At 37.0% G+C, this 26,500-nt stretch overlaps 1 protein-coding gene and 3 non-coding genes across 4 annotated transcripts in view; 1 reads left to right on the top strand and 3 right to left on the bottom strand.

The window, feature by feature from the left end:
* LOC134846899 (dynein axonemal heavy chain 1-like) overlaps window positions 1-26,500 on the top strand; it is a 513,436-nt gene that overhangs the window by 391,109 nt on the left and 95,827 nt on the right. The window contains exons 36-47 of the mRNA XM_063864314.1: window positions 2,690-2,923; window positions 3,169-3,387; window positions 3,644-3,757; window positions 4,167-4,375; window positions 4,774-4,945; window positions 5,346-5,537; window positions 6,226-6,494; window positions 6,830-6,956; window positions 7,170-7,343; window positions 7,555-7,746; window positions 8,059-8,196; window positions 8,543-8,680. Coding sequence (XP_063720384.1) covers window positions 2,690-2,923; window positions 3,169-3,387; window positions 3,644-3,757; window positions 4,167-4,375; window positions 4,774-4,945; window positions 5,346-5,537; window positions 6,226-6,494; window positions 6,830-6,956; window positions 7,170-7,343; window positions 7,555-7,746; window positions 8,059-8,196; window positions 8,543-8,680 — 2,178 coding nt within the window. The remainder of the gene's footprint in view (window positions 1-2,689; window positions 2,924-3,168; window positions 3,388-3,643; window positions 3,758-4,166; window positions 4,376-4,773; window positions 4,946-5,345; window positions 5,538-6,225; window positions 6,495-6,829; window positions 6,957-7,169; window positions 7,344-7,554; window positions 7,747-8,058; window positions 8,197-8,542; window positions 8,681-26,500) is intronic.
* On the bottom strand, window positions 10,968-11,050 carry Trnad-guc (transfer RNA aspartic acid (anticodon GUC)). The gene is given in 2 exon segments: window positions 10,968-11,003; window positions 11,014-11,050. It is a non-coding gene; the product is annotated as a tRNA-Asp (tRNA).
* Window positions 15,171-15,253, bottom strand: Trnad-guc (transfer RNA aspartic acid (anticodon GUC)). Its single transcript is given in 2 exon segments — window positions 15,171-15,206; window positions 15,217-15,253. It is a non-coding gene; the product is annotated as a tRNA-Asp (tRNA).
* Trnah-gug (transfer RNA histidin (anticodon GUG)) lies at window positions 20,272-20,353 on the bottom strand. Its single transcript is given in 2 exon segments — window positions 20,272-20,307; window positions 20,317-20,353. It is a non-coding gene; the product is annotated as a tRNA-His (tRNA).

Raw genomic sequence — 26,500 nt, 5'->3', positions numbered from 1 at the left:
CGAAGTTCAGTAGGTTAGTATTTGGGATCGAAGTTGAGATCGAAGTTGACAGGATTTGAGATCGAAGTTCGTTGACAGGAACTGAGACCAAACGTTTAGTATTTCAACTAGTAGTTGATCATTGTAGTAATTGAGATTGATTTTTCTGGTGACGAGTAATTAAAAGATATAACTTTAAAAGCTATACTACATATATACAATTATGTAAACGGAATGCGCAAAAAAATGCGAATTCCACTTACAGTTTGCGGATTCCACTTACAATTTGCGGATTCCACTTACAGGTTGCCGATTCCGCTTAAAGTTGCGGAATCCGCAACAGCTCAATTTAACTATACAATTGTCTTATTGTTTGTTTGTGGATTCCAGAAACTGTTCTGGATTCTGCAAGTGTTTTAGGTGTTTGTTTGCGGAATCCAAAACAGCTATGAAGATCAAAAAAAATTAGCAAGGTTGCGAATTCCACGACAAATCTGGTTTTGGCCTGTTGTGGAATCCGCTTACAATGCACAGAATGCACAGTTTGGCTTCGTAATGTGAAAAAAAAACATTTTGAAATGGTGCTGAAATTTGATTGGCTACTTGTAGCCAATCAGATTGAAGCAAAATAGTTTCAGTTCAAGATGTTGAAATTTAGGTTTTTGGGCGGAACAAGTAAAAAGACCCCCAAGCAAAAACACTAAAACGCTAGAAAAAAGACTTTATCAAACGCAAGTAGATGGTTAATGTGTTCTTAGCCTGCAATCAATTGACCGACTGAATTTTATTTTGGCTCTTCAAAATTGCTCACACGGCAATGAGTCTTTGGAAACACAACGCACAGCATATCGCTGAATTAGGTCAGTATTTGGTATTGCATCAGTATTTGGGATTGAAGTTCAGATCGAAGTAGGTCAGTATTTGGGATCAGTAGGTCAGTATTTGGGATCGAAGTTCAGTAGGTCAGTATTTGGGATCGAAGTTGAGATCGAAGTTGACAGGATTTGAGATCGAAGTTGGGTTGGCAGGAACTGAGACCAAACGTTCAGTATTTCAACTAGTAGTTGATCATTGTAGTAATTGAGATTGATTTTTCTGGTGACCAGTAATTAAAAGATATAACTTTAAAGGCTATACTACATATATACATTTATGTAAACGGAATCCGCAAAAAAATGCGGATTCCACTTACAATTTGCGGATTCCATTTACAATTTGCGGATTCCACTTACAGGTTGCGGATTCCGCTTACAGTTGCGGAATTCGCAACAGCTCAATTTAACTATACAAATGTCTTATTATTTTTTTGTGGATTCCAGAAACTGTTCTGGATTCCGCAAGTGTTTTAGTTGTTTGTTTGCGGAATCCAAAACAGCTAAGAAGATCAAAAAAAATTAGCAAATTTGCGAATTCCACGACAAATCTGATTTTGGCCTGTTTCGGAATCCGCTTACAATGCACAGAATGCACAGTTTGGCTTCGTAATGTGTACAAAACATTTTGAAATGGTGCTGAAATTTGATTGGCTAATTGTAGCCAATCAGATTGAAGCAAAATAGTTTCAGTTCAAGATGTTGAAATATAGGGTTTTGGGCGGAACAAGTAAAAAGACCTCCAAGCAAAAACAATAAAACGCTACAAAAAAAACTTTATCAAACGCAAGTAGATGGTTAATGTGTTCTTAGCCTGCAATCAGTTGACCGACTGAAATCTATTTTGGCTCTTCAAAAATTGCTCACACGGCAATAAGGAAATGCTGACACGTTCTGACGCAGTTTACACATTAAAATTCAATTCAATTTAAATAGACCTAAATTAGGGGGGGGGGACAAAATTTTGATTTTTCAGGAAATCATTTTTTTCAATAAATCATTTTATCACCTTGGATTTATTGATAAAAAACGCGCATAAAGGGGTCCAGTCCAGAGTATGACCAACTTTGTAATTCTTGAACCCTTATAGTTTTACCAAAATGGATTAATGGTGAATTTAGTTTTACATTTGATTTCAGGTTGTCGATATTTTCACTGAAGTAAAAAAATATTTCGTTGAAAGCTATTTTTTGACCGCTAAAATTGAACTAAATGAAAAAATCCACCCGAGCTTATATATATTTTTTTGAATTTCGGAGCAATAATTTGAACAGCTTTTTCCAAGAAGACTCCAAAATGAGTTTTAGTACCTTTTTTCGTTTTCTTTGAACTTCTGATTTTTTAAGCTCTGCATACACGCAATTTTCTATTTAAAATGCACATGTAAACTAAATTGAATTCAAATGAAAATCGTGTTTCAATGTAATAGTAGAGGACGTAAAGGTTGGCTCCTGTGAATAAAAAATTACCCAATGATTGAAATGTATAGTCATCTAATTTGCTCTATGAAATTCGATAATTGAAAAACTTTTTCGAAAAAAAATATTCAATCAATTTACGGTGTTTTGCTGTTTGAATCGTCTATTCAAGAAGATGAAACTACTGCATGAGAAATTTAATGCGGTCAAAAATGTAATGATTTTTGCACGGTGAACGAGATCACTCTTTTGGTCAATTTGTTCTTCATACTTTATAGCAAAAAAGTTGCGCAGTTGTGCATCAAAGCATGCGAAACTATTAAGAAAATGGAAAATTCACGCGGAAAAGAGTCAGGAGTGGAAAAGAGCCAAATTTGTGAATAGCAAGTGCTTTAGCGGGGGTTTCGTTTTCATTTGTAGTCTCCTGAGCAGCTGTACCGTCTTTGGTACCACGAGAACCTCAGAGTGTTCCAAGACCGTCTCATCAACGTCGAGGACAGAACATGGTTCAGCAACCTCCTCAACTCCAAAGTCACTGACAAGTTCAACTGCGAACTCAGCCAGGTGCTGAACCAACAGCCTGTTCTGTACGGAGACTTCATGAATCCAAGCTCTGACGTGAAGCTGTACGCCGAGATACAGGACCACGAGAAAGTAAGTCAGCTTCTCAATTTTAAATGAAAAAAATTGCAACTTTTTGAAAAATTGAATATAATTTTTCAATTAATTTTAGATAAAAAAAACAGATTCAAACCATTTTTTTGCCTGCTTCTAGGAGGTCAAAACTGCTCAAAAGCAATTTTTTCATCACGCATTGTTTAAATATCAATTTAAAAGCAAGAGCATTATATGCGATGTGTATCTTTTGTTTTCTATTGCCATTTTGCTTTTCACCACAGATGAGTGGAGTGTTGAAAGAGTACCTGGAAGACTTCAACCAGATCAACACAGCCAGAATGAACTTAGTGCTGTTCATGGACGCAGTGGAGCATGTGTGTCGTATCAGTAGAGTCATCCGACAGCCCATGGGAAACTCCCTCCTCCTGGGAGTGGGGGGCAGTGGGAGACAGTCGCTGAGCAAACTGGCCACTCACATGGCAGAATACGACTTGTTCCAAGTACGTTTCAACTATTTGTTATTCAACTTGTTGAGCTACCAAATAATTCAAACAACTTTCCATTCATAAAAGCTGCACTTTTTCGAGTTTGAGTAGAAACCAGATACGGACCAGTGTTGAATGTTAAAACGTCCACGCATTCAAAAAAGCAGTTTTTGTTTCTAAACGCTTTGTATTTCTCACCAAAAGTTTGCAATTCTTACCACCAAACTTTGTTTGGAGCTGCTTCAAAAGTTAAATATCTTTTGGCGTGTAGATTGAATTGACGAAGAACTACGGAAATGCTGAGTGGCGAGAGGACCTTAAGAGCATCATGATGAAGGCGGGGTTGGAGAACAAACAGACAGTTTTCCTCTTCCCAGATACTCAGGTATGCTCCACTTACACAACTAGAGAACCTTGTCGTCGCCTCTTTTCTGCTGAAAGTCATACATATCACGTTTAAAAGGCCACAGTTTCGTGGAAACATTTGTGCAATATTCAAACTCAAAATGATTAAGATGAATAGTTTTAAGGGAATCGAATTGTGGTACTTATCCCATCAATGAAATGTCGCTTTTTGCCTAGAAACTCTTATCGTAGCGCCACATACTTTTGAGTTTGATTCTTTATAGAGTTATTTTTTTCCTGGTTGAAAGATGACTCAAATGGTTGAATCGTTGACCGAGTTTCAGCTGAATTGTAAAAATCATTGGTTAGTGTAGATCCATGTTCAATTGAGTGTATACCCGTAATTGAGTGTATGACCATATATGGAGATTGGTGATTTGGTTTTTCAGATCAAAAACGACTCGTTCCTAGAGGACATCAACAACATCCTGAATGCGGGAGATGTGCCGAACATCTACGTGAATGACGAGCCAGACCGCATTCTGAATGCGATGAGGCCACTGGTGCTGGACATGGGCCAGCAGCCGACCAAGAGCAACCTCTTCTCAGCCTACACCAAGAGAGTGCGCGCCAACCTCCACCTCATACTCTGCATGAGGTAGGTCTCATTCTATTCCTCCTAATGTTGCTTTTGTCTTCTTTTCATGTTGCTGTTTTTTGTTGTTTTTTAAGTTTCTCAGTTATAGCTCATCGCATCCTATAGTGATACTGTTTTTGTCGTATCTCTTAAGAGACTAAGAACTGAAAGTCAACCGCAATAGACGAAAAGTGACCTGAAGTTACTTCAAGGTTTTTGGGTATGCTTAACTATATCGACAAAAACTAATTTCTCGTGGCTTCGCATTAATTGAACGTAAGTTGCGCAAATGGAATCAAAGGTAAGCTAAAGGATAGAGCAGAAAAATCAGAATACATTCCGTTGATCAGTTGAGCTTCTTTTTTTCCTACTTTTTTGACCCCGGTCCTACCCACTTCAGATTTCTCTAATTGTTTTAGCCCGATTGGTGAAGTGTTCCGAGCGCGGCTGCGTCAGTTCCCCGCCCTGGTGAACTGCTGCACCATAGACTGGTTTTCCGAGTGGCCGGAGGAGGCACTGCAGAGTGTGGCACAGAGTTCCCTCCAAGATATGGGGGATCTGGAGGCCACTGAGGATGAAATAGACGGACTGGTCAGTACTTGTGAATCATTAACTTAAAGATTCCTGATTCATTAATTGATTCCTTGCTTAAAAGTTATATATTCATTTCCTGACTAGATGATAATATTTTTGGCGTAATAAGGGAAAAAGCAAAGTTTATTGATTAATGTTCTAATGATTCTGACTTTGCCTTGTTCGCTTGAACTGAAAACACTTACTGTCTTACTGTTTTTGTTAAAGAGTCTGTTAAAGCGACTGGTAAGCTGCTTCATATTAGCAAACATTCGTTTTTATTACCTATTCATCATCCTTAGAATGAAGCAAGTCATTGCCAAGTCATTCATTTAATTGTTTTGGTCAATTAATCGTCGAATAGCTGAACTGTTATCGACTCGGAACTTAATTTTCGATCATGCAACTGTATGTTTAGAAACAAATCTGCGTGAACATCCACCAAGGAGTGGCTCAGAAATCCGAAGAGTACTTGGCCGAATTGGCCAGACATAACTACGTCACTCCCACTTCCTATCTGGAATTGCTGTCCATCTTCTCCAAACTAGCCAGCATCAAGAAACTGGAACTCAAGACAGCCAGAGACAGAACTAAAACTGGTCTCACCAAGGTGAACATGAAATAAGACTGTTGAGAATCTTTTTTTTTTGTAAATTGAGATCATTTGAGGTTTTTCTGAAACAATTTTCAACCAAGTATCATCTGTTGATCATTATTAAGAGTCGATGAACGTAGTTCAGACTCTTATATAGGTCGTGATGATTTTTGATTTTTTTTTGTTTTTTTTTTCACGAAAAAGACTTAAAATTTAATCACGCTCAGTTTTGATTTTTTTGCGGTTTGACTTGTGATGTTTTTAAGTTCAGTGCATTTCCATTGTTAAAAGGAATGCGAACTCCACTATCGGACAGCAACGAAAAACATGATCAACATCTAGTTTCGAAAATTGTATTTGATTATCAGATTTGCCAGCGGAATAACATTTTTACTTTTTGATCCTGTTTTCTCAAATTGGATTCATTTTATCAAAAAAGTGCCGATCGTTCTAGAAATTCAGAGCTTTGAGGGCATCTATTTTTTTCTTTGAAATTCGAATGTTATTTTTTCTAAACAAGTCAATGTTTTTTTTCTGTTACCTTGTGTTCATTGACTCTTTTCCAACTGTCTGTTGGCACGGTTTTTTTTGTTTTTGTTAATTATATCTCCAGAACTTCTTTTTTGTGTCATATAATAAAACATGTATAGCGACTTCAAAGTTTTTTAAAGGCAATGGTTCAAGTAATATTTTCTGTTTCCAGCTGCTGACGACTGCAGAGGACGTGGCCAAAATGGAGGATGAGCTGAAAGACATGCAGCCTCTGTTGGAAGAGGCAGCCAAGGAGACTGAGACTACGATGGAGAAAATAGCCACTGATTCTGTCATCGCAGCTGACACTAAGAAGGAGGTGGAGAAAGAGGAGGCCGAGGCTACTATCAAGGCCGGCAAGGCACAGGAGATTGCAGATGATGCCCAGCGGGACTTGGACGAAGCGTTGCCAGCACTGGAGGCGGCGCTGTCTAGTCTGAGGTTAGCTTTTCACCTCCCTCCTAGTTTGATTTATAATTTGTTCACAACACATTTTCTCGAGGAAAAGGACTGCGGAACGAGCTGCTCAGCTTTTTACGAAGAAACGCTGTTGTTTCCCTTAGGTCCGACTAACATGCATTTGTTTGGTTGTTTTTGTGGGTTGGATAATGTGGCCTCACCCTCTAGCAACGAACAGAGATCATGGCGGCGGCGCACTACCGATTTTTCGTTTGAGAGGCGGATATCTTATCCACATCCCTGCCGCTCTTTTTGATAGGAGAGAATCACTGATCAGCTTTGCTGAATTGAACTAGAAATAACACTTTTTTGTTCAGATCTCTCAACAAGAATGACGTGATTGAAGTCAGGGCCATGACCAGACCCCCTCAGGGAGTGAGGATGGTGATGGAGGCAGTCTGCATCATGAAGACCATCAAGCCCAAAAAAGTGGCCGGAGAAAAGGTCGGTACAAGGACGCACTCGCTTTCTGATCTTAGGACAACTTTTTTTCATTTGATTGAGAGTTTGATGATTATACTAAAATAGGAAGAACATTTTTTATGGTTCTCTTGAAAGTATCAAAACTATTTTGGTTAAAATTTACTGTATAGTGAGTGCAAAGGTCAATTTGAAAAAGTTTATTTGAGTGACAACTGAACTGTTTTCGTTGTGTAGCCTGGACAGAAGGTGGATGACTACTGGGATCCGGGTAAGGTGATGTTGCAGGAGCCCAGTAAGTTCCTGGAATCACTGTTTAACTACGACAAAGACAACATCTCAGACGACACAATCAAGAAGATCCAGCCGTACATGGAGAACGAGGAGTTCCTCCCATCCGCCATTGCAAAGGTCAGTCCACGGCAAAAGTTCACGTAATCTCTATTTTATACTAAGCGTAAGTGAGGTTTTATTCTTCAATTTCAGTCAGATGTGTAAGTTTTTTGAGCTTCTAAGCTTTGAAATATTATTTACCCGAAATATCTTCTCTTTTGTTGCCGAATTCCGCCATAATGTTTTAAGAAATCTTTTATTGATATTCCATCTTTCATTTTCTCTCCAGGTGTCCAAAGCATGTACTAGTTTGTGTCAATGGGTACGTGCTATGCACAAGTACCACTTTGTGGCGAGGAATGTCGCCCCGAAGAGAGCCGCTCTGGCGGAGTCCCAGGCGGAACTGGCGGAGAGCCAGAGGATCCTGGATGCTGCCAAGGCCAGACTGTACGAGGTGGAGGAGGGAATCGCCACTCTGCAGGCAAGCCAAGATTCTTTCCGGTCAATGTTGTACAGAATATTTTTTTGAAGACCATACATTCACGTTGCAGGCGATATGGGTTTCTATATTATCGTGAGCTTACAAAAATATATAATAGATTTAAAGAATATTTGATTTGATAACCGCAACCTCAGCTTTTACGGATCAAGCTCATGATTTTCTCTTTGCGCTTGAAAAAAAACAGCATGAAGTTGAAACGAAACGTGGATATATGATTTGAAGCCAAATCGATTTGTCATTGTGGTGAAATTGAAACATGAGTAGATGATAAATGTTTTTATCTGTTTGTAGGCTAAATTGAACGAGTGTGTGAGTAAGAAGGAGGAGTTGGAGAGGAAGACGAACGAGTGTGAACAGAGGCTGGTGAGGGCTGGCAAGTTGATTGGGGGACTGGCGGATGAGAAGGAGAGGTGGCAGAGCTCTGTGGCCGTAAGTCAAGTCAAGTCACCAACACAAAAAAAAAACAGTCGCTCATACACACACATACACACCACGCACACACAGCGGCTGGCAAGTGTGCTCCTGAATACCCTAACTGATGTTGCTCCCGAATGAAATAACTGAATACCTGGAAATTTCATACGGCGGGGGTTGCTTACAAGGAGATCTAATGGTGCTCCAACTTTGATAAGTAGTAAAAGCAGTTACCCTCGGAATGCATATTCGGAAGCCATGTATGTCGAGTAACGTGTATGCTAGTTGAATAGTTGAGAGAAAAGCGTATCGAACTTGCTGACTGGTTGTGTGTATTGAATGACCTTTGACCTCTGTTCAGATGCTGGAGGAGAAACTGAAGCGCTACGTGGGTAATGTGATGATCTCGGCGGGATATGTGGCTTATCTGGGCACATTCACTGGCAAGTACAGAAGTGATCTGCTCCAGATGTGGTCCCAACAGCTCATCCAGTACAAGGTCACACTCATTACCTTCTAGTTTATTTAAACAAAGTTTGCAACATTCTTCTTGCCGCAAAGTTTTTTTTTTTTTACAAGTTTTTTTTCTACAATATTAGCTTTGAAAGTCACGGTGAATGACAAGGAGACGGGTCTGATCTAGACAGTGAACTTAATAACGAGCTAAGAAAACAAATTGAAGACATTTTGGAGGAAACGATCAATTATTTCACACCTTGCTTGCCCTCAAATCGAACGAAAATAAGAATAACTGCTGTAATAAATAGTAATTCATTATTCGGCTAATCGTTGTCTTCTAATTTGGCGCCTTGCTTCTTTTTTGTTTGCTTTACTGTCCCTCATAATTCTCTATTAAGTTCACTGTCTGGATCACACCCTCTATCCTTGTCATTCACCGAAATTCACAAAAAAACAAGTTGCATGTTAATTGTTTTGATATTCTTTTCACCAGCAAATGATTTTATCTATCAAGTTTGCTCAAGAATTAAAAAAAGAGTATCTATTTGATTTTTAAAGTGTTTTTTTTTCTGTGACAAATCGGATTTTTCTTATATTGGGTAACAATCACAATATGAAATTGGTTGTCAAATGTGATCGGCTATTCTCCAAAAATGTTGGCTTAAACGATCACGTAAACCTAATATCTAAATTTAAATTTTAAAAAAAGCTTGCACTGAGACCCTTTAAAATCACCCGCATCTATTGACAATGAGTCATATTTTTTTGAAAGTCCTCCGTTCTACCAACTGAGCTATCGGCGGATCAACTGCTTTGATTTTTTTTAACTGCGATTGTTTGATCAATCATCATCTCAAACTTTGAGCACGAGGAAAAAATAGATCGAAATTTTGTTTTGAGGAAAAGAAAATAGAGAAGTTTTTCATGATTCGTTTGGAAAACCTTGGTTTTTTGACTCTTTCTGATCATCTATTTAAATTAATAGCAAAAAATTTACGGGATATTCAACAAACAATCTTCAAGAATGTTCGTTAAAATTTGTTTCGAACACCATTTCGCTCACAACTTTCAAGATAAACAGCAGCTACCTTCTATCGAATCCTCTCCGAGCCCTCAGGCTTTAGGTAGTAGCAGTGAGTGCAGACCTCTGCTTTACTAATTTGTTTTGGCTGGTGATTTTTGTCGCTTTTTTCGTCTACGGGTCCAACAAACAGTATCTATTTGATTTCTGTGAAGTTTTTGGTTTCTAGAAATTTTTCATAGGCTGCTTAAGTTTTAAAACATCAGTTTTTTTGTCGATTGTGATCTCTTTTTTTCATCAATTTAATCTATGAAAACTGAAGCAAATTCAAACAATTGTTATCGCACAAATTTTGATGTGTTACGCCGACCCGGACGCAAACCAAGGACCTATGAATATCAACATTCTTCTGTTTCAATCTACCAACTGATCTATCCGCGGAGGTTTTCTGTACAGTTACTTTGATTGTTCTCCTGTTATTGTTTGATCAATCAATATCTAAAACCTTCACTGTGAGCAAAAGAAAGCATGCAGAAAATTTGATAAAAGTTTCTCATGATCCGTTTAAAAAAATTTGGTTTTTTGCCCTTTTTCGTAATCTATTCAAATTTTTAGCAAAATTTTTACAGGATATTTTTAAGATATTTTTCTACAATGTTCGTTAAAATTATTTCGAAAGAACCCATTTCCGTTACAAACTTTTGAGTTAAACTGCAGGTACTTTCTCTCGAATCTTCTTCGAGCCCTCAAGGTTTAAGTAGTAGCAGTTAGGCAGTTCTTTACTCTACTAACTACATTATCTATCAACAAATGCTTGTCGATAATCTTTGTTATATTATTTTCACCGGCAATTTTTGTCGCTTTTTTCGTCTACGGGTCCAAAAAGGAGTATTTTTTTGATTTTTGTGAAAACTTTGGTTTCTTGCAAACTTTGAAAAGAAAAAATTATAGGTTGGTTAGGTTTCAATTTATTTTGTCAATTTGTATCGATTTTTTTTGTTAATTTATTCTTTGAAAATTGTTATCACACAAATTTTGATGTCTTAAGCTGACCCGGACTCAAACCAGAGACCTAAGAATTTCAGCTTTTCTACGTTCTTCCGCTCTACTGTCTGAGCTATAAGCGGTTTTGACTGAGCTATATTTTCCGGTCAGCTACTTTATTTTGTGCTCGCATCATCTGAAACCTTGAATCCAAATGGTTAAATTTTAAAAGCCAAGTGTTTTAGTTGATTCTGATTGACTATTTTTTTCATTAGTTTTAATTGTGAAAACCAAATCAAGTCCGGGCAACTGTTATGACACAACCGCCGACCCGGACTTGAACCTGCGACCTAAGGATAAGAGCGTTTTGACAGTCCTCCGCTCTACCAACTGAGCTATCGGCGGACATTTTTTATCATTAATTTAAATTCCGAAAACGAAAGCAAGTCGCGGCAACTGTTAGTATACATCCGCCGACCCGGACTTGACCCTGCGACCGAAGGATAAGAGAGCTTCGACAGTACTCCGCTCTATCAACTAAGCTATCGGCGGAGATATTTTCTCATTAATTTCTCATGATCAGTTGTCATTTAAAACCTTGACTAAGCGGAAAAGAAAACAGACAGAAAATTTCATAAAAGTTTTTCATGATTCAATGAAAAAAAAAATTGTTTTTTTTTGCTCTTTTCTATCATCTAGTCTAACTAATGGCAAAATTTTAATTGAATATTCAAATTAAATTCTTACAATGTTAGATTTTTTGACATTTTTTCAATTTTGAAACGTAAAACAATTTCCGTCAATTGTTATTAAACAGTAATTGATGTCATTCGCCGACCAGGACTCGAACCAGTGACCTAAGGATGTCAGTTTTTCTACAGTCCTCCCCTCTACCAACTGAGCTATCGGCGGATGTGATGTACTGCAATGGTTCGATCATATTTCATCTAAAATCTTTGTTTACGAGGTGAATAAAACAGACAGAAATTTTGATAAAAGTTGTTCATGATTCGTTAAAAAAAATTCTTTTGCTCTTTTCGATCATTTAGTCAAACTAATGGCAAAATTTTAATTGAATATTCAAATTAAACTCTTACAATGTTAGATTTTCCGACGAAAGTCATTTCCGTTTCAAGCATTGAAGTTAAACTACAGCTACTTTCTATCGAAACATCTGCAAGCCCTCAATTTTTAGATAGCAGTTAATGCAGTCCTCTGCACTACTAACTAAAGCTTATAACAACAATTTCTTGCCGATAATTGCTCCATCAATGTTTTCACTGGCGGTTTTTTTTGTCTTTTTTGTCTAGGGTTCAAAAGATGTCTTTTTGATTTTTGTGAAGTTTTTTTTTGCAAATTTGAGACAGAAAATTTATATATGCTGGTTAAGTTTTCAGATGTAAGTTTTTTAGTCGCGTCTGATCGACTAGTGTTTCCCTCAATTTCAATTTGGAAAAGTGAATCAATTTCCGGCAACTGTTATCAAAAAATCAGTGTGTCATCCGCCGACCCGGAATCGAACCAGGGACATAAGGATATCAGTTTTTCTACAGTCATCCGCTCTACCAAGTAAGCTATCGGCGGATGTCTGTTACCCAGCCGCTTTGATTTTTACTCCGGCGGTTGTTTGATCATTTTTCATCTAAATTCCTTGATTACGAGGTGAAGAAAACAGGCAGAAAATACATAAAAGTGTTTCATGATTCAATGAGAAAAATTGGGTTTTTCAGCTTTTTTTATCATCTAGTCAAAGTAACGGCAATAACTTGACTGGATTTCCACAAAAATTATCTACAAGGCTACTTGAAAGTTCTTTCTCCGAAGAAAGCCATTTCCGCTGGAAACTTTCAAGTAAAAATCCAGCTACTTTCTATCGAAACCTCTTCAAGCCCTCATTATTTAGATAGCAGTTAATGCAGTCCTCTGCACTACTAACTAAAGTATGTATCAACAATTGCTTGCCGATTATTGCTCCATCAATGTTTTCACTGGCAATTTCACTGGAACTTGGACCAGTCACCTAAGGACATCAGTTTTTCTACAGTCCTCCGCTCTACCAACTGAGCTGTCGGCGGATGTGTTCTCCGGCAATTGTTCGATCATTTTTCATCTGAAAACTTTGTTTACGAGGTGAATAAAACAGACCGAAATTTTGATCATCAATTTCTATCGTTGTCTTCTAATTTGACGCCTTACTTCTTTTTTGTTTGCTTTACTGTCCCTCATAATTCTCTATTAAGTTCACTGTCTGGATCACACCCTCTATCCTTGTCATTCACCGAAATTCACAAAAAAACAAGTTGCATGTTAACTGTTTTGATATTCTTTTCACCAGCAAATGATTTTATCTATCAAGTTTGCTCAAGAATTAAAAAAAGAGTATCTATTTGATTTTTAAAGTGTTTTTTTTTCTGTGACAAATCGGATTTTTCTTATATTGGGTTACAATCACAATATGAAATTGGTTGTCAAATGTGATCGGCTATTCTCCAAAAATGTTGGCTTAAATGATCACGTAAACCTAATATCTAAATTTAATTTTTCAAAAAAAGCTTGCACTGAGACCCTTTAAAATCACCCGCATCTATTGACAATGAGTCATATTTTTTGATGGATGAAATGTTTCAAATGATATTTGATCGCTTGAACCTTTTTGCAAATGGTCAAACCTATGAACTGTCGAAATTTTTTCAGTTGTTGCCAACAATTCTGATTGATTGGCAGATTGTTTGTTTTCGAGAAAGCAGTCCAACCTATGCAATTTTGGATAGTTTTCAAACTGTTTTTGACAACTTTCAGGCTTTTTCGGCAAAAATGTTTTGAAGCTGTTTTCTTTTTGATGTTTTTTATATAACTAAATTTACTTCCCGACTGCAAAATCTAAATTTTATAAGCAGGCTATTTGAGATAGCAATCGAAACAACCGACCCGGGCGCGATTCAGGGACTTCAGGAAATCAGCTTTTCTAAAGTCCTCCGTTCTACCAACTGAGCTATCGGCGGATCAACTGCTTTGATTTTGTTTTTCAACTGCGATTGTTTGATCAATCATCATCTCAAACTTTGAGCACGAGGAAAAAATAGATCAAAATTTTGTTTTGAGGAAAAGAAAATAGAGAAGTTTTTCATGATTCGTTTGGAAAAACTTGGTTTTTCGACTCTTTCTGATCATCTATTTAAATTAATAGCAAAAAATTCACGGGATATTCAACAAACAATCTTCGAGAATGTTCGTTAAAATTTGTTTCGAACACCATTTTGCTCACAACTTTCGAGATAAACAGCAGCTGCCTTCTATCGAATCCTCTCCGAGCCCTCAGGCTTTAGGTAGTAGCAGTGAGTGCAGACCTCTGCTTTACTAATTTGTTTTTGCTGGCGATTTTTGTCGCTTTTTTTGTCTACGGGTCTAACAAACAGTATCTATTTGATTTCTGTGAAGTTTTTGGTTTCTAGAAATTTTTCATAGGCTGCTTAAGTTTTAAAACATCAGTTTTTTTGTCGATTGTGATCTCTTTTTTTCATCAATTCAATCTATGAAAACTAACGCAAGTTCAAACACTTGTTATCGCACAAGTTTTGATGTGTTACGCCGACCCGGACGCGAACCAAGGACCTATGAACATCAGAATTTCTTCTGTTTCAATCTACCAACTGATCTCTCCGCGGACGTTTTCCCTACAGTTACTTTGATTGTTCTCCTGTTTTGATCAATCAATATCTAAAACCTTCACTGTGAGCAAAAGAAAGCATGCAGAAAATTTGATAAAAGTTTTTCATGATCCGTTTAAAAAATTTTGGTTTTTCTGCCCTTTTTCGTAATCTATTCAAACTTTTAGCAAAATTTTTACAGGATATTTTTAAGATATTTTTCTACAATGTTCGTTAAAATTATTTCGAAAGAACCCATTTCCGTTACAAATTTTGAGTTAAACTGCAGGTACTTTCTCTCGAATCTTCTTCGAGCCCTCAAGGTTTAAGTAGTAGCAGTTAGGCAGTTCTTTACTCTACTAACTACATTATCTATCAACAAATGCTTGTCGATAATCTTTGTTATATTATTTTCACCGGCAATTTTTGTCGCTTTTTTCGTCTACGGGTCCAAAAAGGAGTATTTTTTTGATTTTTGTGAAAACTTTGGTTTCTTGCAAACTTTGAAAAGAAAAAATTATAGGTTGGTTAGGTTTCAAATTATTTTGTCAATTTGTATCGAATTTTTTTGTTAATTTATTCTTTGAAAATTGTTATCACACAAATTTTGATGTCTTAAGCTGACCCGGACTCAAACCAGAGACCTAAGAATTTCAGCTTTTCTACGTTCTTCCGCTCTACTGACTGAGCTATAAGCGGTTTTGACTGAGCTATATTTTCCGGTCAGATACTTTATTTTGTGCTCGCATCATCTGAAACCTTGAATCCAAATGGTTAAATTTTAAAAGCCAAGTGTTTTAGTTGATTCTGATTGACTATTTTTTTCATTAATTTTAATTGTGAAAACCAAATCAAGTCCGGGCAACTGTTGTGACACAACCGCCGACCCGGACTTGAACCTGCGACCTAAGGATAAGAGCGTTTCGACAGTCCTCCGCTCTACCAACTGAGCTATCGGCGGACATTTTTTATCATTAATTTAAATTCCGAAAACGAAAGCAAGTCCCGGCAACTGTTAGTATACATCCGCCGACCCGGACTTGACCCTGCGACCGAAGGATAAGAGCGCTTCGACAGTACTCCGCTCTACCAACTAAGCTATCGGCGGAGATATTTTCTCATTAATTTCTCATTATCAGTTGTCATTTAAAACCTTGACTAAGCGGAAAAGAAAACAGACAGAAAGATTCATAAAAGTTTTTCATGATTCAATGAAAAAAATAACTGTTTTTTTTGCTCTTTTCTATCATCTAGTCTAACTAATGGCAAAATTTTAATTGAATATTCAAATTAAATTCTTACAATGTTAGATTTTTTGACATTTTTTCAATTTTGAAACGTAAAACAATTTCCGTCAATTGTTATTAAACAGTAATTGATGTCATTCGCCGACCAGGACTCGAACCAGTGACCTAAGGATGTCAGTTTTTCTACAGTCCTCCCCTCTACCAACTGAGCTATCGGCGGATGTGTTGTACTGCAATGGTTCGATCATATTTCATCTAAAATCTTTGTTTACGAGGTGAATAAAACAGACAGAAATTTTGATAAAAGTTGTTCATGATTCGTTAAAAAAAATTCTTTTGCTCTTTTCGATCATTTAGTCAAACTAATGGCAAAATTTTAATTGAATATTCAAATTAAACTCTTACAATGTTAGATTTTCCGACGAAAGTCATTTCCGTTTCAAGCATTGAAGTTAAACTACAGCTACTTTCTATCGAAACCTCTGCAAGCCCTCAATTTTTAGATAGCAGTTAATGCAGTCCTCTGCACTACTAACTAAAGCTTATAACAACAATTTCTTGCCGATAATTGCTCCATCAATGTTTTCACTGGCGGTTTTTTTTGTCTAGGGTTCAAAAGATGTCTTTTTGATTTTTGTGAAGTTTTTTTTGCAAACTTGAGACAGAAAATTTATATATGCTGGTTAAGTTTTCAGATGTAAGTTTTTTTGTCGCGTATGATCGACTATTTTTTCTCTCAATTTGAATTTGGAAAAGTGAATCAATTTCCGGCAACTGTTATCAAAAAATCAGTGATGTCATGCGTCGACTTGGAATCGAACCAGGGACATAAGGATATCAGTTTTTCTACAGTCATCCGCTCTAGCTATCGGCCGATGTCTGTTACCCAGCCGCTTTGATTTTTACTCCGGCGGTTGTTTGATCATTTTTCATCTAAATTCCTTGATTACGAGGTGAAGAAAACAGACAGAAAATTTCATAAAAGTGTTTTATGATTCAATGAGAAAAATTGGGTTTTTCTGCTTTTTTTCATCATCTAGTCAAAGTAATGGCAAAAACTTGACTGGATTTCCACAAAAATTATCTACAAGGCTAATTGAAAGTTCATTCTCCGAAGAAAGCCATTTCCGCTGGAAACTTTCAAGTAAAAATCCAGCTACTTTTTATCGAAACCTCTTCAAGTCCTCATTATTCAGATAGCAGTTAATGCAGTCCTCTGCACTACTAACTAAAGTATATAACAACAATTCCTTGCCGATAATTGCTCCGTCAATGTTTTCACTTTCACTATCGATTTTTTTGCCTCGCTTTTTTTTGAGATGCATAATTTATGCATAATGTGGTTTTATCATTTGCGATTTTTTTTACATGCAAAATTGGATCTTTTTGTATTTGATGCTAGTTTTGCTGCATCGAATTGGCAATTTTTTAGCGTATGTAGCTGCATGATTGGCGGCTAGATTGTGGGAATATTAAGCATCCGTGGCTGAATAGTTTGTGCAAGAGACTCAAATTTGCTAGTTCGCAGGTTTTTGCTTATTCGAGTTTCTGCTAAGCCTTGAGTTTTTCCAATTTCGAGGCTTATTTCTACTTTTTCTTATGTCACTTAAAAGAGCTACTATTTTTTCGTGTTCTCGCAAGTGCCGGAAACTGTTATTACACAAGACTTGATGTCATCCGCCGACCCGGACTCGGAGCAGGAACCTCATGATGTCAAGCTTTTCTACAATCCTCCGCTCTACCAACTAAGCGCTTTTTTCTGGTCAGCTGCTTTGTTTTGTGCTCCAACGATTGTTTGATCTCGCATCATCTAAAGCCTTGACCCCGAGGACAAGAAAACAGACAAAAGTTTTAATAAAGTTATGCTTGATTCAATGAGAAAAGTTTGGTTTTTCTGCACGTTTTGATCATCTAGTCAAACTAATTGCAAAAATCTGATTGCATATTCAAAATAATCACCTACAAGTTTCAAGTTTTCAAATTAAACTGCAGCTAATTTCTATCAAAACCTCTCCAAGCCCTCAATCTTTAAGTAGCAGTTAATGCAGTCCTCTGCACTACTAACTAAAGTATGTATCAACAATTGCTTGCCGATTATTGCTCCATCAATGTTTTCACTGGCAATTTTTTTGCCTTATTGTCTACGTGTTCAAAAAAAGATATATTTTTGCTTTTTGTAAAGAATTTGGCAGCGTTTTCTATGGATCCTCTCCGGGCCCTCAGTCTGTAGATAGTAGCAGTTACTGCGGTCCTCTGCTCTACTAATGTCTACAATGTGTGTTGTCATCCGCCGACCCGGACTTGGACCAGTCACCTAAGGACATCAGTTTTTCTACAGTCCTCCGCTCTACCAACTGAGCTGTCGGCGGATGTGTTCTCCGGCGATTGTTCGATCATTTTTCATCTGAAAACTTTGTTTACGAGGTGAATAAAACAGACCGAAATTTTGATCATCAATTTCTATCGTTGTCTTCTAATTTGACGCCTTACTTCTTTTTTGTTTGCTTTACTGTCCCTCATAATTCTCTATTAAGTTCACTGTCTGGATCACACCCTCTATCCTTGTCATTCACCGAAATTCACAAAAAAACAAGTTGCATGTTAATTGTTTTGATATTCTTTTCACCAGCAAATGATTTTATCTATCAAGTTTGCTCAAGAATTAAAAAAAGAGTATCTATTTGATTTTTAAAGTGTTTTTTTTTCTGTGACAAATCGGATTTTTCTTATATTGGGTTACAATCACAATATGAAATTGGTTGTCAAATGTGATCGGCTATTCTCCAAAAATGTTGGCTTAAATGATCACGTAAACCTAATATCTAAATTTAATTTTTCAAAAAAAGCTTGAACCTTTTTGCAAATCGTCAAACCTATGAACTGTCGAAATTTTTTCAGTTGTGGCCAACAATTCTGATTGATTGGCAGATTGTTTGTTTTCGAGAAAGCAGTCCAACCTATGCAATTTTGGATAGTTTTCAAACTGTTTTTGACAACTTTCAGGCTTTTTCGGCAAAAATGTTTTGAAGCTGTTTTCTTTTTGATGTTTTTTATACAACTAAATTTACTTCCCGACTGCAAAATCTAAATTTTATAAGCAGGCTATTTGAGATAGCAATCGAAACAACCGACCCGGGCGCGATTCAGGGACTTCAGGAAATCAGCTTTTCTAAAGTCCTCCGTTCTACCAACTGAGGTATCGGCGGATCAACTGCTTTGATTTTGTTTTTCAACTGCGATTGTTTGATCAATCATCATCTCAAACTTTGAGCACGAGGAAAAATAGATCAAAATTTTGTTTTGAGGAAAAGAAAATAGAGAAGTTTTTCATGATTCGTTTGGAAAAACTTGGTTTTTCGACTCTTTCTGATCATCTATTTAAATTAATAGCAAAAAATTCACGGGATATTCAACAAACAATCTTCGAGAATGTTCGTTAAAATTTGTTTCGAACACCATTTTGCTCACAACTATCGAGATAAACAGCAGCTGCTTTCTATCGAATCCTCTCCGAGCCCTCAGGCTTTAGGTAGTAGCAGTGAGTGCAGACCTCTGCTTTACTAATTTGTTTTTGCTGGCGATTTTTGTCGCTTTTTTTGTCTACGGGTCTAACAAACAGTATCTATTTGATTTCTGTGAAGTTTTTGGTTTCTAGAAATTTTTCATAGGCTGCTTAAGTTTTAAAACATCAGTTTTTTTGTCGATTGTGATCTCTTTTTTTCATCAATTCAATCTATGAAAACTAACGCAAGTTCAAACACTTGTTATCGCACAAGTTTTGATGTGTTACGCCGACCCGGACGCGAACCAGGGACCTATGAAAATCAACATTCTTCTGTTTCAATCTACCAACTGATCTATCCGCGGAGGTTTTCTGTACAGTTACTTTTATTGTTCTCCTGTTATTGTTTGATCAATCAATATCTAAAACCTTCACTGTGAGCAAAAGAAAGCATGCAGAAAATTTGATAAAAATTTTTCATGATCCGTTTAAAAAATTTTGGTTTTTCTGCCCTTTTTCGTAATCTATTCAAACTTTTAGCAAAATTTTTACTGGATATTTTAAAGATATTTTTCTACAATGTTCGTTAAAATTATTTCGAAAGAACCCATTTCCGTTACAAACTTTTGAGTTAAACTGCAGCTACTTTCTCTCGAATCTTCTTCGAGCCCTCAAGGTTTAAGTAGTAGCAGTTAGGCAGCTCTTTACTCTACTAACTACATTATCAATCAACAAATGCTTGCCGATAATCACTGTTATATTATTTTCACCGCTAATTTTTGTCGCTTTTTTCGTCTACGGGTACAAAAAGGAGTATTTTTTGATTTTTGTGAAAATTTTGGTTTTCTGCAAACTTCGAAAAGAAAAAATTATAGGTTGGTTAGGTTTCAAATTATTTTGTCAATTTGTATCGAATTTTTTTGTTAATTTATTCTTTGAAAATTGTTATCACACAAATTTTGATGTTTTAAGTTTACCCGGACGCAAACCAGAGACCTAAGAATTTCAGCTTTTCTACGTTCTTCCGCTCTACTGACTGAGCTATAAGCGGTTTTGACTGAGCTATATTTTCCGGTCAGCTACTTTGTTTTGTGCTCGCATCATCTGAAACCTTGAATCCAAATGGTTAAATTTTAAAAGCCAAGTGTTTTAGTTGATTCTGATTGACTATTTTTTTCATTAATTTTAATTGCGAAAACGAAATCAAGTCCTGGCAACTGTTATGACACAACCGCCCACCCGGACTTGAACCTGCGACCTAAGGATAAGAGCGTTTCACAGTCCTCCGCTCTACCAACTGAGCTATCGGCGGATATTTTTCATCGTTAATTTAAATTCCGAAAACGAAAGCAAGTCCCGGCAACTGTTAGTATACATCCGCCGGCCCGGACTTGACCCTGCGACCGAAGGATAAGAGCGTTTCGACAGTACTCCGCTCTACCAACTAAGCAATCGGCGGAGATATTTTCTCATTAATTTAAATTTCGAAAACGAAATCAAGTCCCGGCATCTTTTAATACACATTCGCCGACCCGGACTTGAACCTGCGAACTAAGGAAAAGAGCTTTTCGATAGTCCTCCGCTATACCAACTGAGCTATCGGCAGAGAATTTTTGGTCAGCGGCTTTATTTTTGCTCCGGCGATTGATTGGTCTCGCATCATCTGAAACCTTGAATACGAGCAAAAGAAAACTGACAGAAAATGTATAAAAGTTTTTCAATGATTCAATGAGAAAAAATAGATTTTCTGCTCTTTTTGATCATCTAGTCAAAGTAATGGCAGAAATTTGATTGGATTTTCAACATAGATGTCTACAAGGCTACTTGAAAGTTCTTTTTCCGAAGAAAGCCATTTCCGTTCGAAGCTTTCAAGTAAAACTCCAGCTACTTTCTATCGAAACCTCTTCAGCCCTCAATTTTTAGATAGCAGTTTACTAACTAAAGCTTATAACAACAATTGCTTGCCGATAATTGCTCCATCAATGTTTTCACTGGCGTTTTTTTTTGTCTTTTTTGTCTAGGGTTCAAAAGATGTCTTTTTGATTTTTGTGAAGTTTTTTTTTGCAAATTTGAGACAGAAAATTTATATATGCTGGTTAAGTTTTCAGATGTAAGTTTTTTAGTCGCGTCTGATCGACTAGTGTTTCCCTCAATTTCAATTTGGAAAAGTGAATCAATTTCCGGCAATTGTTATCAAAAAATCAGTGTGTCATCCGCCGACCCGGAATCGAACCAGGGACATAAGGATATCAGTTTTTCTACAGTCATCCGCTCTACCAAGTAAGCTATCGGCGGATGTCTGTTACCCAGCCGCTTTGATTTTTACTCCGGCGGTTGTTTGATCATTTTTCATCTAAATTCCTTGATTACGAGGTGAAGAAAACAGACAGAAAATTACATAAAAGTGTTTCATGATTCAATGAGAAAAATTGGGTTTTTCAGCTGCTTTTTTTTATCATCTAGTCAAAGTAACGGCAATAACTTGACTGGATTTCCACAAAAATTATCTACAAGGCTACTTGAAAGTTCTTTCTCCGAAGAAAGCCATTTCCGCTGGAAACTTTCAAGTAAAAATCCAGCTACTTTCTATCGAAACCTCTTCAAGCCCTCAATATTTAGATAGCAGTTGATGCAGTCCTCTGCACTACTAACTAAAGTATGTATCAACAATTGCTTGCCGATTATTGCTCCATCAATGTTTTCACTGGCAATTTTGTTGCCTTATTGTCTACGTGTTCAAAAAAAGATATATTTTTGCTTTTTGTAAAGAATTTGGCAGCGTTTTCTATGGATCCTCTCCGGGCCCTCAGTCTGTAGATAGTAGCAGTTACTGCGGTCCTCTGCTCTACTAATGTCTACAATGTGTGTTGTCATCCGCCGACCCGGACTTGGACCAGTCACCTAAGGACATCAGTTTTTCTACAGTCCTCCGCTCTACCAACTGAGCTGTCGGCGGATGTGTTCTCCGGCGATTGTTCGATCATTTTTCATCTGAAAACTTTGTTTACGAGGTGAATAAAACAGACCGAAATTTTGATCATCAATTTCTATCGTTGTCTTCTAATTTGACGCCTTACTTCTTTTTTGTTTGCTTTACTGTCCCTCATAATTCTCTATTAAGTTCACTGTCTGGATCACACCCTCTATCCTTGTCATTCACCGAAATTCCCAAAAAAACAAGTTGCATGTTAATTGTTTTGATATTCTTTTCACCAGCAAATGATTTTATCTATCAAGTTTGCTCAAGAATTAAAAAAAGAGTATCTATTTGATTTTTATAGTGTTTTTTTTCTGTGACAAATCGGATTTTTCTTATATTGGGTTACAATCACAATATGAAATTGGTTGTCAAATGTGATCGGCTATTCTCCAAAAATGTTGGCTTAAATGATCACGTAAACCTAATATCTAAATTTAATTTTTCAAAAAAAGCTTGCACTGAGACCCTTTAAAATCACCCGCATCTATTGACAATGAGTCATATTTTTTGATGGATGAAATGTTTCAAATGATATTTGATCGCTTGAACCTTTTTGCAAATCGTCAAACCTATGAACTGTCGAAATTTTTTCAGTTGTTGCCAACAATTCTGATTGATTGGCAGATTGTTTGTTCTCGAGAAAGCAGTCCAACCTATGCAATTTTGGATAGTTTTCAAACTGTTTTTGACAACTTTCAGGCTTTTTCGGCAAAAATGTTTTGAAGCTGTTTTCTTTTTGATGTTTTTTTATACAACTAAATTTACTTCCCGACTGCAAATAGCAGTAGTTGCGGTCCTCTGCTCTTTTGAAAAATATATATCAACAATTTTTTGCCAATAATTGCCGTTAGATTGTTTTCTGGCGGTTTTTTTTCGCCCTATCGTCTACGGTCGATTGATTTTTGTGAACATTTTGGTTTCCTGCAAAGTTCGAAAAAAATGTTTTTTTTAACATGTTGGTTAAGTTTTAAAGTAGTTTAGTCGATTCTGATTGACTAGTTTTATCTTTATTTTACTTTTTGAAAAATAAATCAAGTTCCGCTAACTGACTTTTTCAGAGATTTCATGCCATCCGCAGACCCGGATGCGAACCAGGGACTTAAGGATATCAGCTTTTCTATAGTCCTCCGCTCTACCAACTGAGCTATCGGCGGATGTCTGTGTGTCAGCCGCTTTGATTTGTTGTCCGGCGATTGTTTGATCTTTCTTCATCTGAAAACCTTGACTACGACGTGAAGAAAACAGACAGAATTTTTTATTGAAGTTTTTCATGATTCAATAAGAAATTTTTTTTTGCTCTTTATAATCATATAGTCAAACTAATGGCAAACATTTGATTGCATATGCAAAATTATCTTCTACATTTTTTCCCTTAATTTCAATTTTGAAAAGAAAAGCAATTTCCGGCAACTGTTATAAAACAATAAGTGATGTCATTCGCCGGCGCTGACTCGAACCAGGGACCTAAGGATATCAGTTTCTGTACACTCCTCCGCTCTACCAACTGAGCTATCGGCTCTACTACAAAAACCTTGACTACGAGGAAAACAAAACTGACAGAAAGTTTCATAAAAGTTTTTCATGAGTGAATGAAAAATTTTTTTTTGCTCTTTTCTATCATCTAGTCAAACTAATGGCAAAATTTTAATTGAATATTCAAACTAAGTTTTTACAATGTTAGATTTTCCGACATAATTTCAATTTTGAAAAATAAAGCAATTTCCGGCAACTGTTATAAAACAATAAGTGATGTCATCCACCGACCCGGACTCGGAGCAGGAACCTCATGATGTCAAGCTTTTCTACAATCCTCCGCTCTACCAACTAAGCGCTTTTTTCTGGTCAGCTGCTTTGTTTTGTGCTCCAACGATTGTTTGATCTCACATCATCTAAAGCCTTGACCCCGAGGACAAGAAAACAGACAGAAATTTTAATAAAGTTATGCTTGATTCAATGAGAAAAGTTTGGTTTTTCTGCACGTTTTGATCATCTAGTCAAACTAATAGCAAAAATCTGATTGCATATTCAAAATAATCGTCTACAAGTTTCAAGTTTTCAAATTAAACTGCAGCTAATTTCTATCAAAACCTCTCCAAGCCCTCAATCTTTAGGTAGCAGTTAATGCAGTCCTCTGCTTTACTAACTAAAGTATGTATCAACAATTGCTTGCCGATTATTGCTCCATCAATGTTTTCACTGGCAATTTTTTTGCCTTATTGTCTACGTGTTCAAAAAAAGATATATTTTTGCCTTTTTTAAAGAATTTGGCAGCGTTTTCTATGGATCCTCTCCGGGCCCTCAGTCTGTAGATAGTAGTTACTGCGGTCCTCTGCTCTACTAATGTCTACAATGTGTGTTGTCATCCGTCGACCCGGACTTGGACCAGTCACCTAAGGACATTAGTTTTTCTACAGTCCTCCGCTCTACCAACTGAGCTGTCGGCGGATTTGTTCTCCGGCGATTGTTCGATCATTTTTCATCTGAAAACTTTGTTTACGAGGTGAATAAAACAGACCGCAATTTTGATAAATTTTTTTCATGATTCGTTGAGAAAATTTTTTTCTGCTCTCTTACTGATCATCTGGATCTTCAAAAATTAGTCTTCTAAAATGTTTTTTTAGTTTTTGTTTCGAAGAAAACCTTTTCTGTCTAAAGTTTTTGAGATCAACTGCAGCAATTTTCTATAGAATCCTCTCCGAGCCCTCAGTTTTCAAGTAATAGCAGTAGTTGCGGTCCTCTGCTCTTTTGAAAAAGTTATATATCAACAATTTTTTGCCAATAATTGCCGTTAGATTGTTTTCTGGCGGTTTTTTTCGCCCTATCGTCTTCGGTCGATTGATTTTTTTGAACATTTTGGTTTCCTGCAAAGTTCGAAAAAAAATGTTTTTTTAACATGTTGGTTAAGTTTTAAAGTAGTTTAGTCGATTCTGATTGACTAGTTTTATCTTTATTTTAATTTTTGAAAAATAAATCAAGTTCCGCTAACTGACTTTTTCAGAGATTTCATGCCATCCGCAGACCCGGATGCGAACCAGGGACTTAAGGATATCAGCTTTTCTATAGTCCTCCGCTCTACCAACTGAGCTATCGGCGGATGTCTGTGTGTCAGCCGCTTTGATTTGTTGTCCGGCGATTGTTTGATCTTTCTTCATCTGAAAACCTTGACTACGACGTGAAGAAAACAGACAGAATTTTTTATTGAAGTTTTTCATGATTCAATGAGAATTTTTTTTTTGCTCTTTATAATCATATAGTCAAACTAATGGCAAACATTTGATTGCATATGCAAAATTATCTTCTACATTTTTTCCCTTAATTTCAATTTTGAAAAGCAAAGCAATTTCCGGCATCTGTTATAAAACAATAAGTGATGTCATTCGCCGGCGCTGACTCGAACCAGGGACCTAAGGATATCAGTTTCTGTACACTCCTCCGCTCTACCAACTGAGCTATCGGCTCTACTACAAAAACCTTGACTACGAGGAAAACAAAACAGACAGAAAGTTTCATAAAAGTTTTTCATGAGTGAATGAAAAATTTTTTTTTGCTCTTTTCTATCATCTAGTCAAACTAATGGCAAAATTTTAATTGAATATTCAAACTAAGTTTTTAAAATGTTAGATTTTCCGACATAATTTCAATTTTGAAAAATAAAGCAATTTCCGGCAACTGTTATAAAACAATAAGGGATGTCATCCACCGACCCGGACTTGAACCAGGGACCTACCTAAATTAGTTTTGTACAGTCCTCCGCTCTACCAACTGAGCTATCCGGTGGTTGTTCGATCATTTGTTCGACCCGGACTCGAACCAGGGACCTACCTAAATTAGTTTTGTACAGTCCTCCGCTCTACCAACTGAGCTACCAGTTGTTCGATGGTTGTTCGACCCGGACTCGAACCAGGGACCTACCTAAATTAGTTTTGTACAGTCCTCCGCTCTACCAACTGAGCTATCCGGTGGTTGTTCGATCATTTGTTCGACCCGGACTCGAACCAGGGACCTACCTAAATTAGTTTTGTACAGTCATCCGCTCTACCAACTGAGCTACCAGTTGTTCGACCCGGACTCGAACCAGGGACCTACCTAAATTAGTTTTGTACAGTCCTCCGCTCTACCAACTGAGCTATCCGGTGGTTGTTCGATCATTTGTTCGACCCGGACTCGAACCAGGGACCTACGTAAATTAGTTTGTACAGTCCTCCGCTCTACCAACTGAGCTACCAGTTTTTCGATGGTTGTTCGACCCGGACTCGAACCAGGGACCTACCTAAATTAGTTTTGTACAGTCCTCCGCTCTACCAACTGAGCTACCAGTTGTTCGATGGTTGTTCGACCCGGACTCGAACCAGGGACCTACCTAAATTAGTTTTGTACAGTCCTCCGCTCTACCAACTGAGCTATCTAGTCTGCTATCCTACCAACTGAGCTATCCTCCGCTGTACCAACTGAGCTCTCCGGTGGTTGTTCGATCATTTG

This window comes from Symsagittifera roscoffensis, chromosome 5 (genome assembly GCF_963678635.1).
Source record: "Symsagittifera roscoffensis chromosome 5, txSymRosc1.1, whole genome shotgun sequence".
Lineage (NCBI taxonomy): Eukaryota > Metazoa > Xenacoelomorpha > Acoela > Convolutidae > Symsagittifera > Symsagittifera roscoffensis.
Note: the sequence above shows the minus strand (reverse complement) of the source record. Positions and strands in the feature narration are given on the sequence as shown.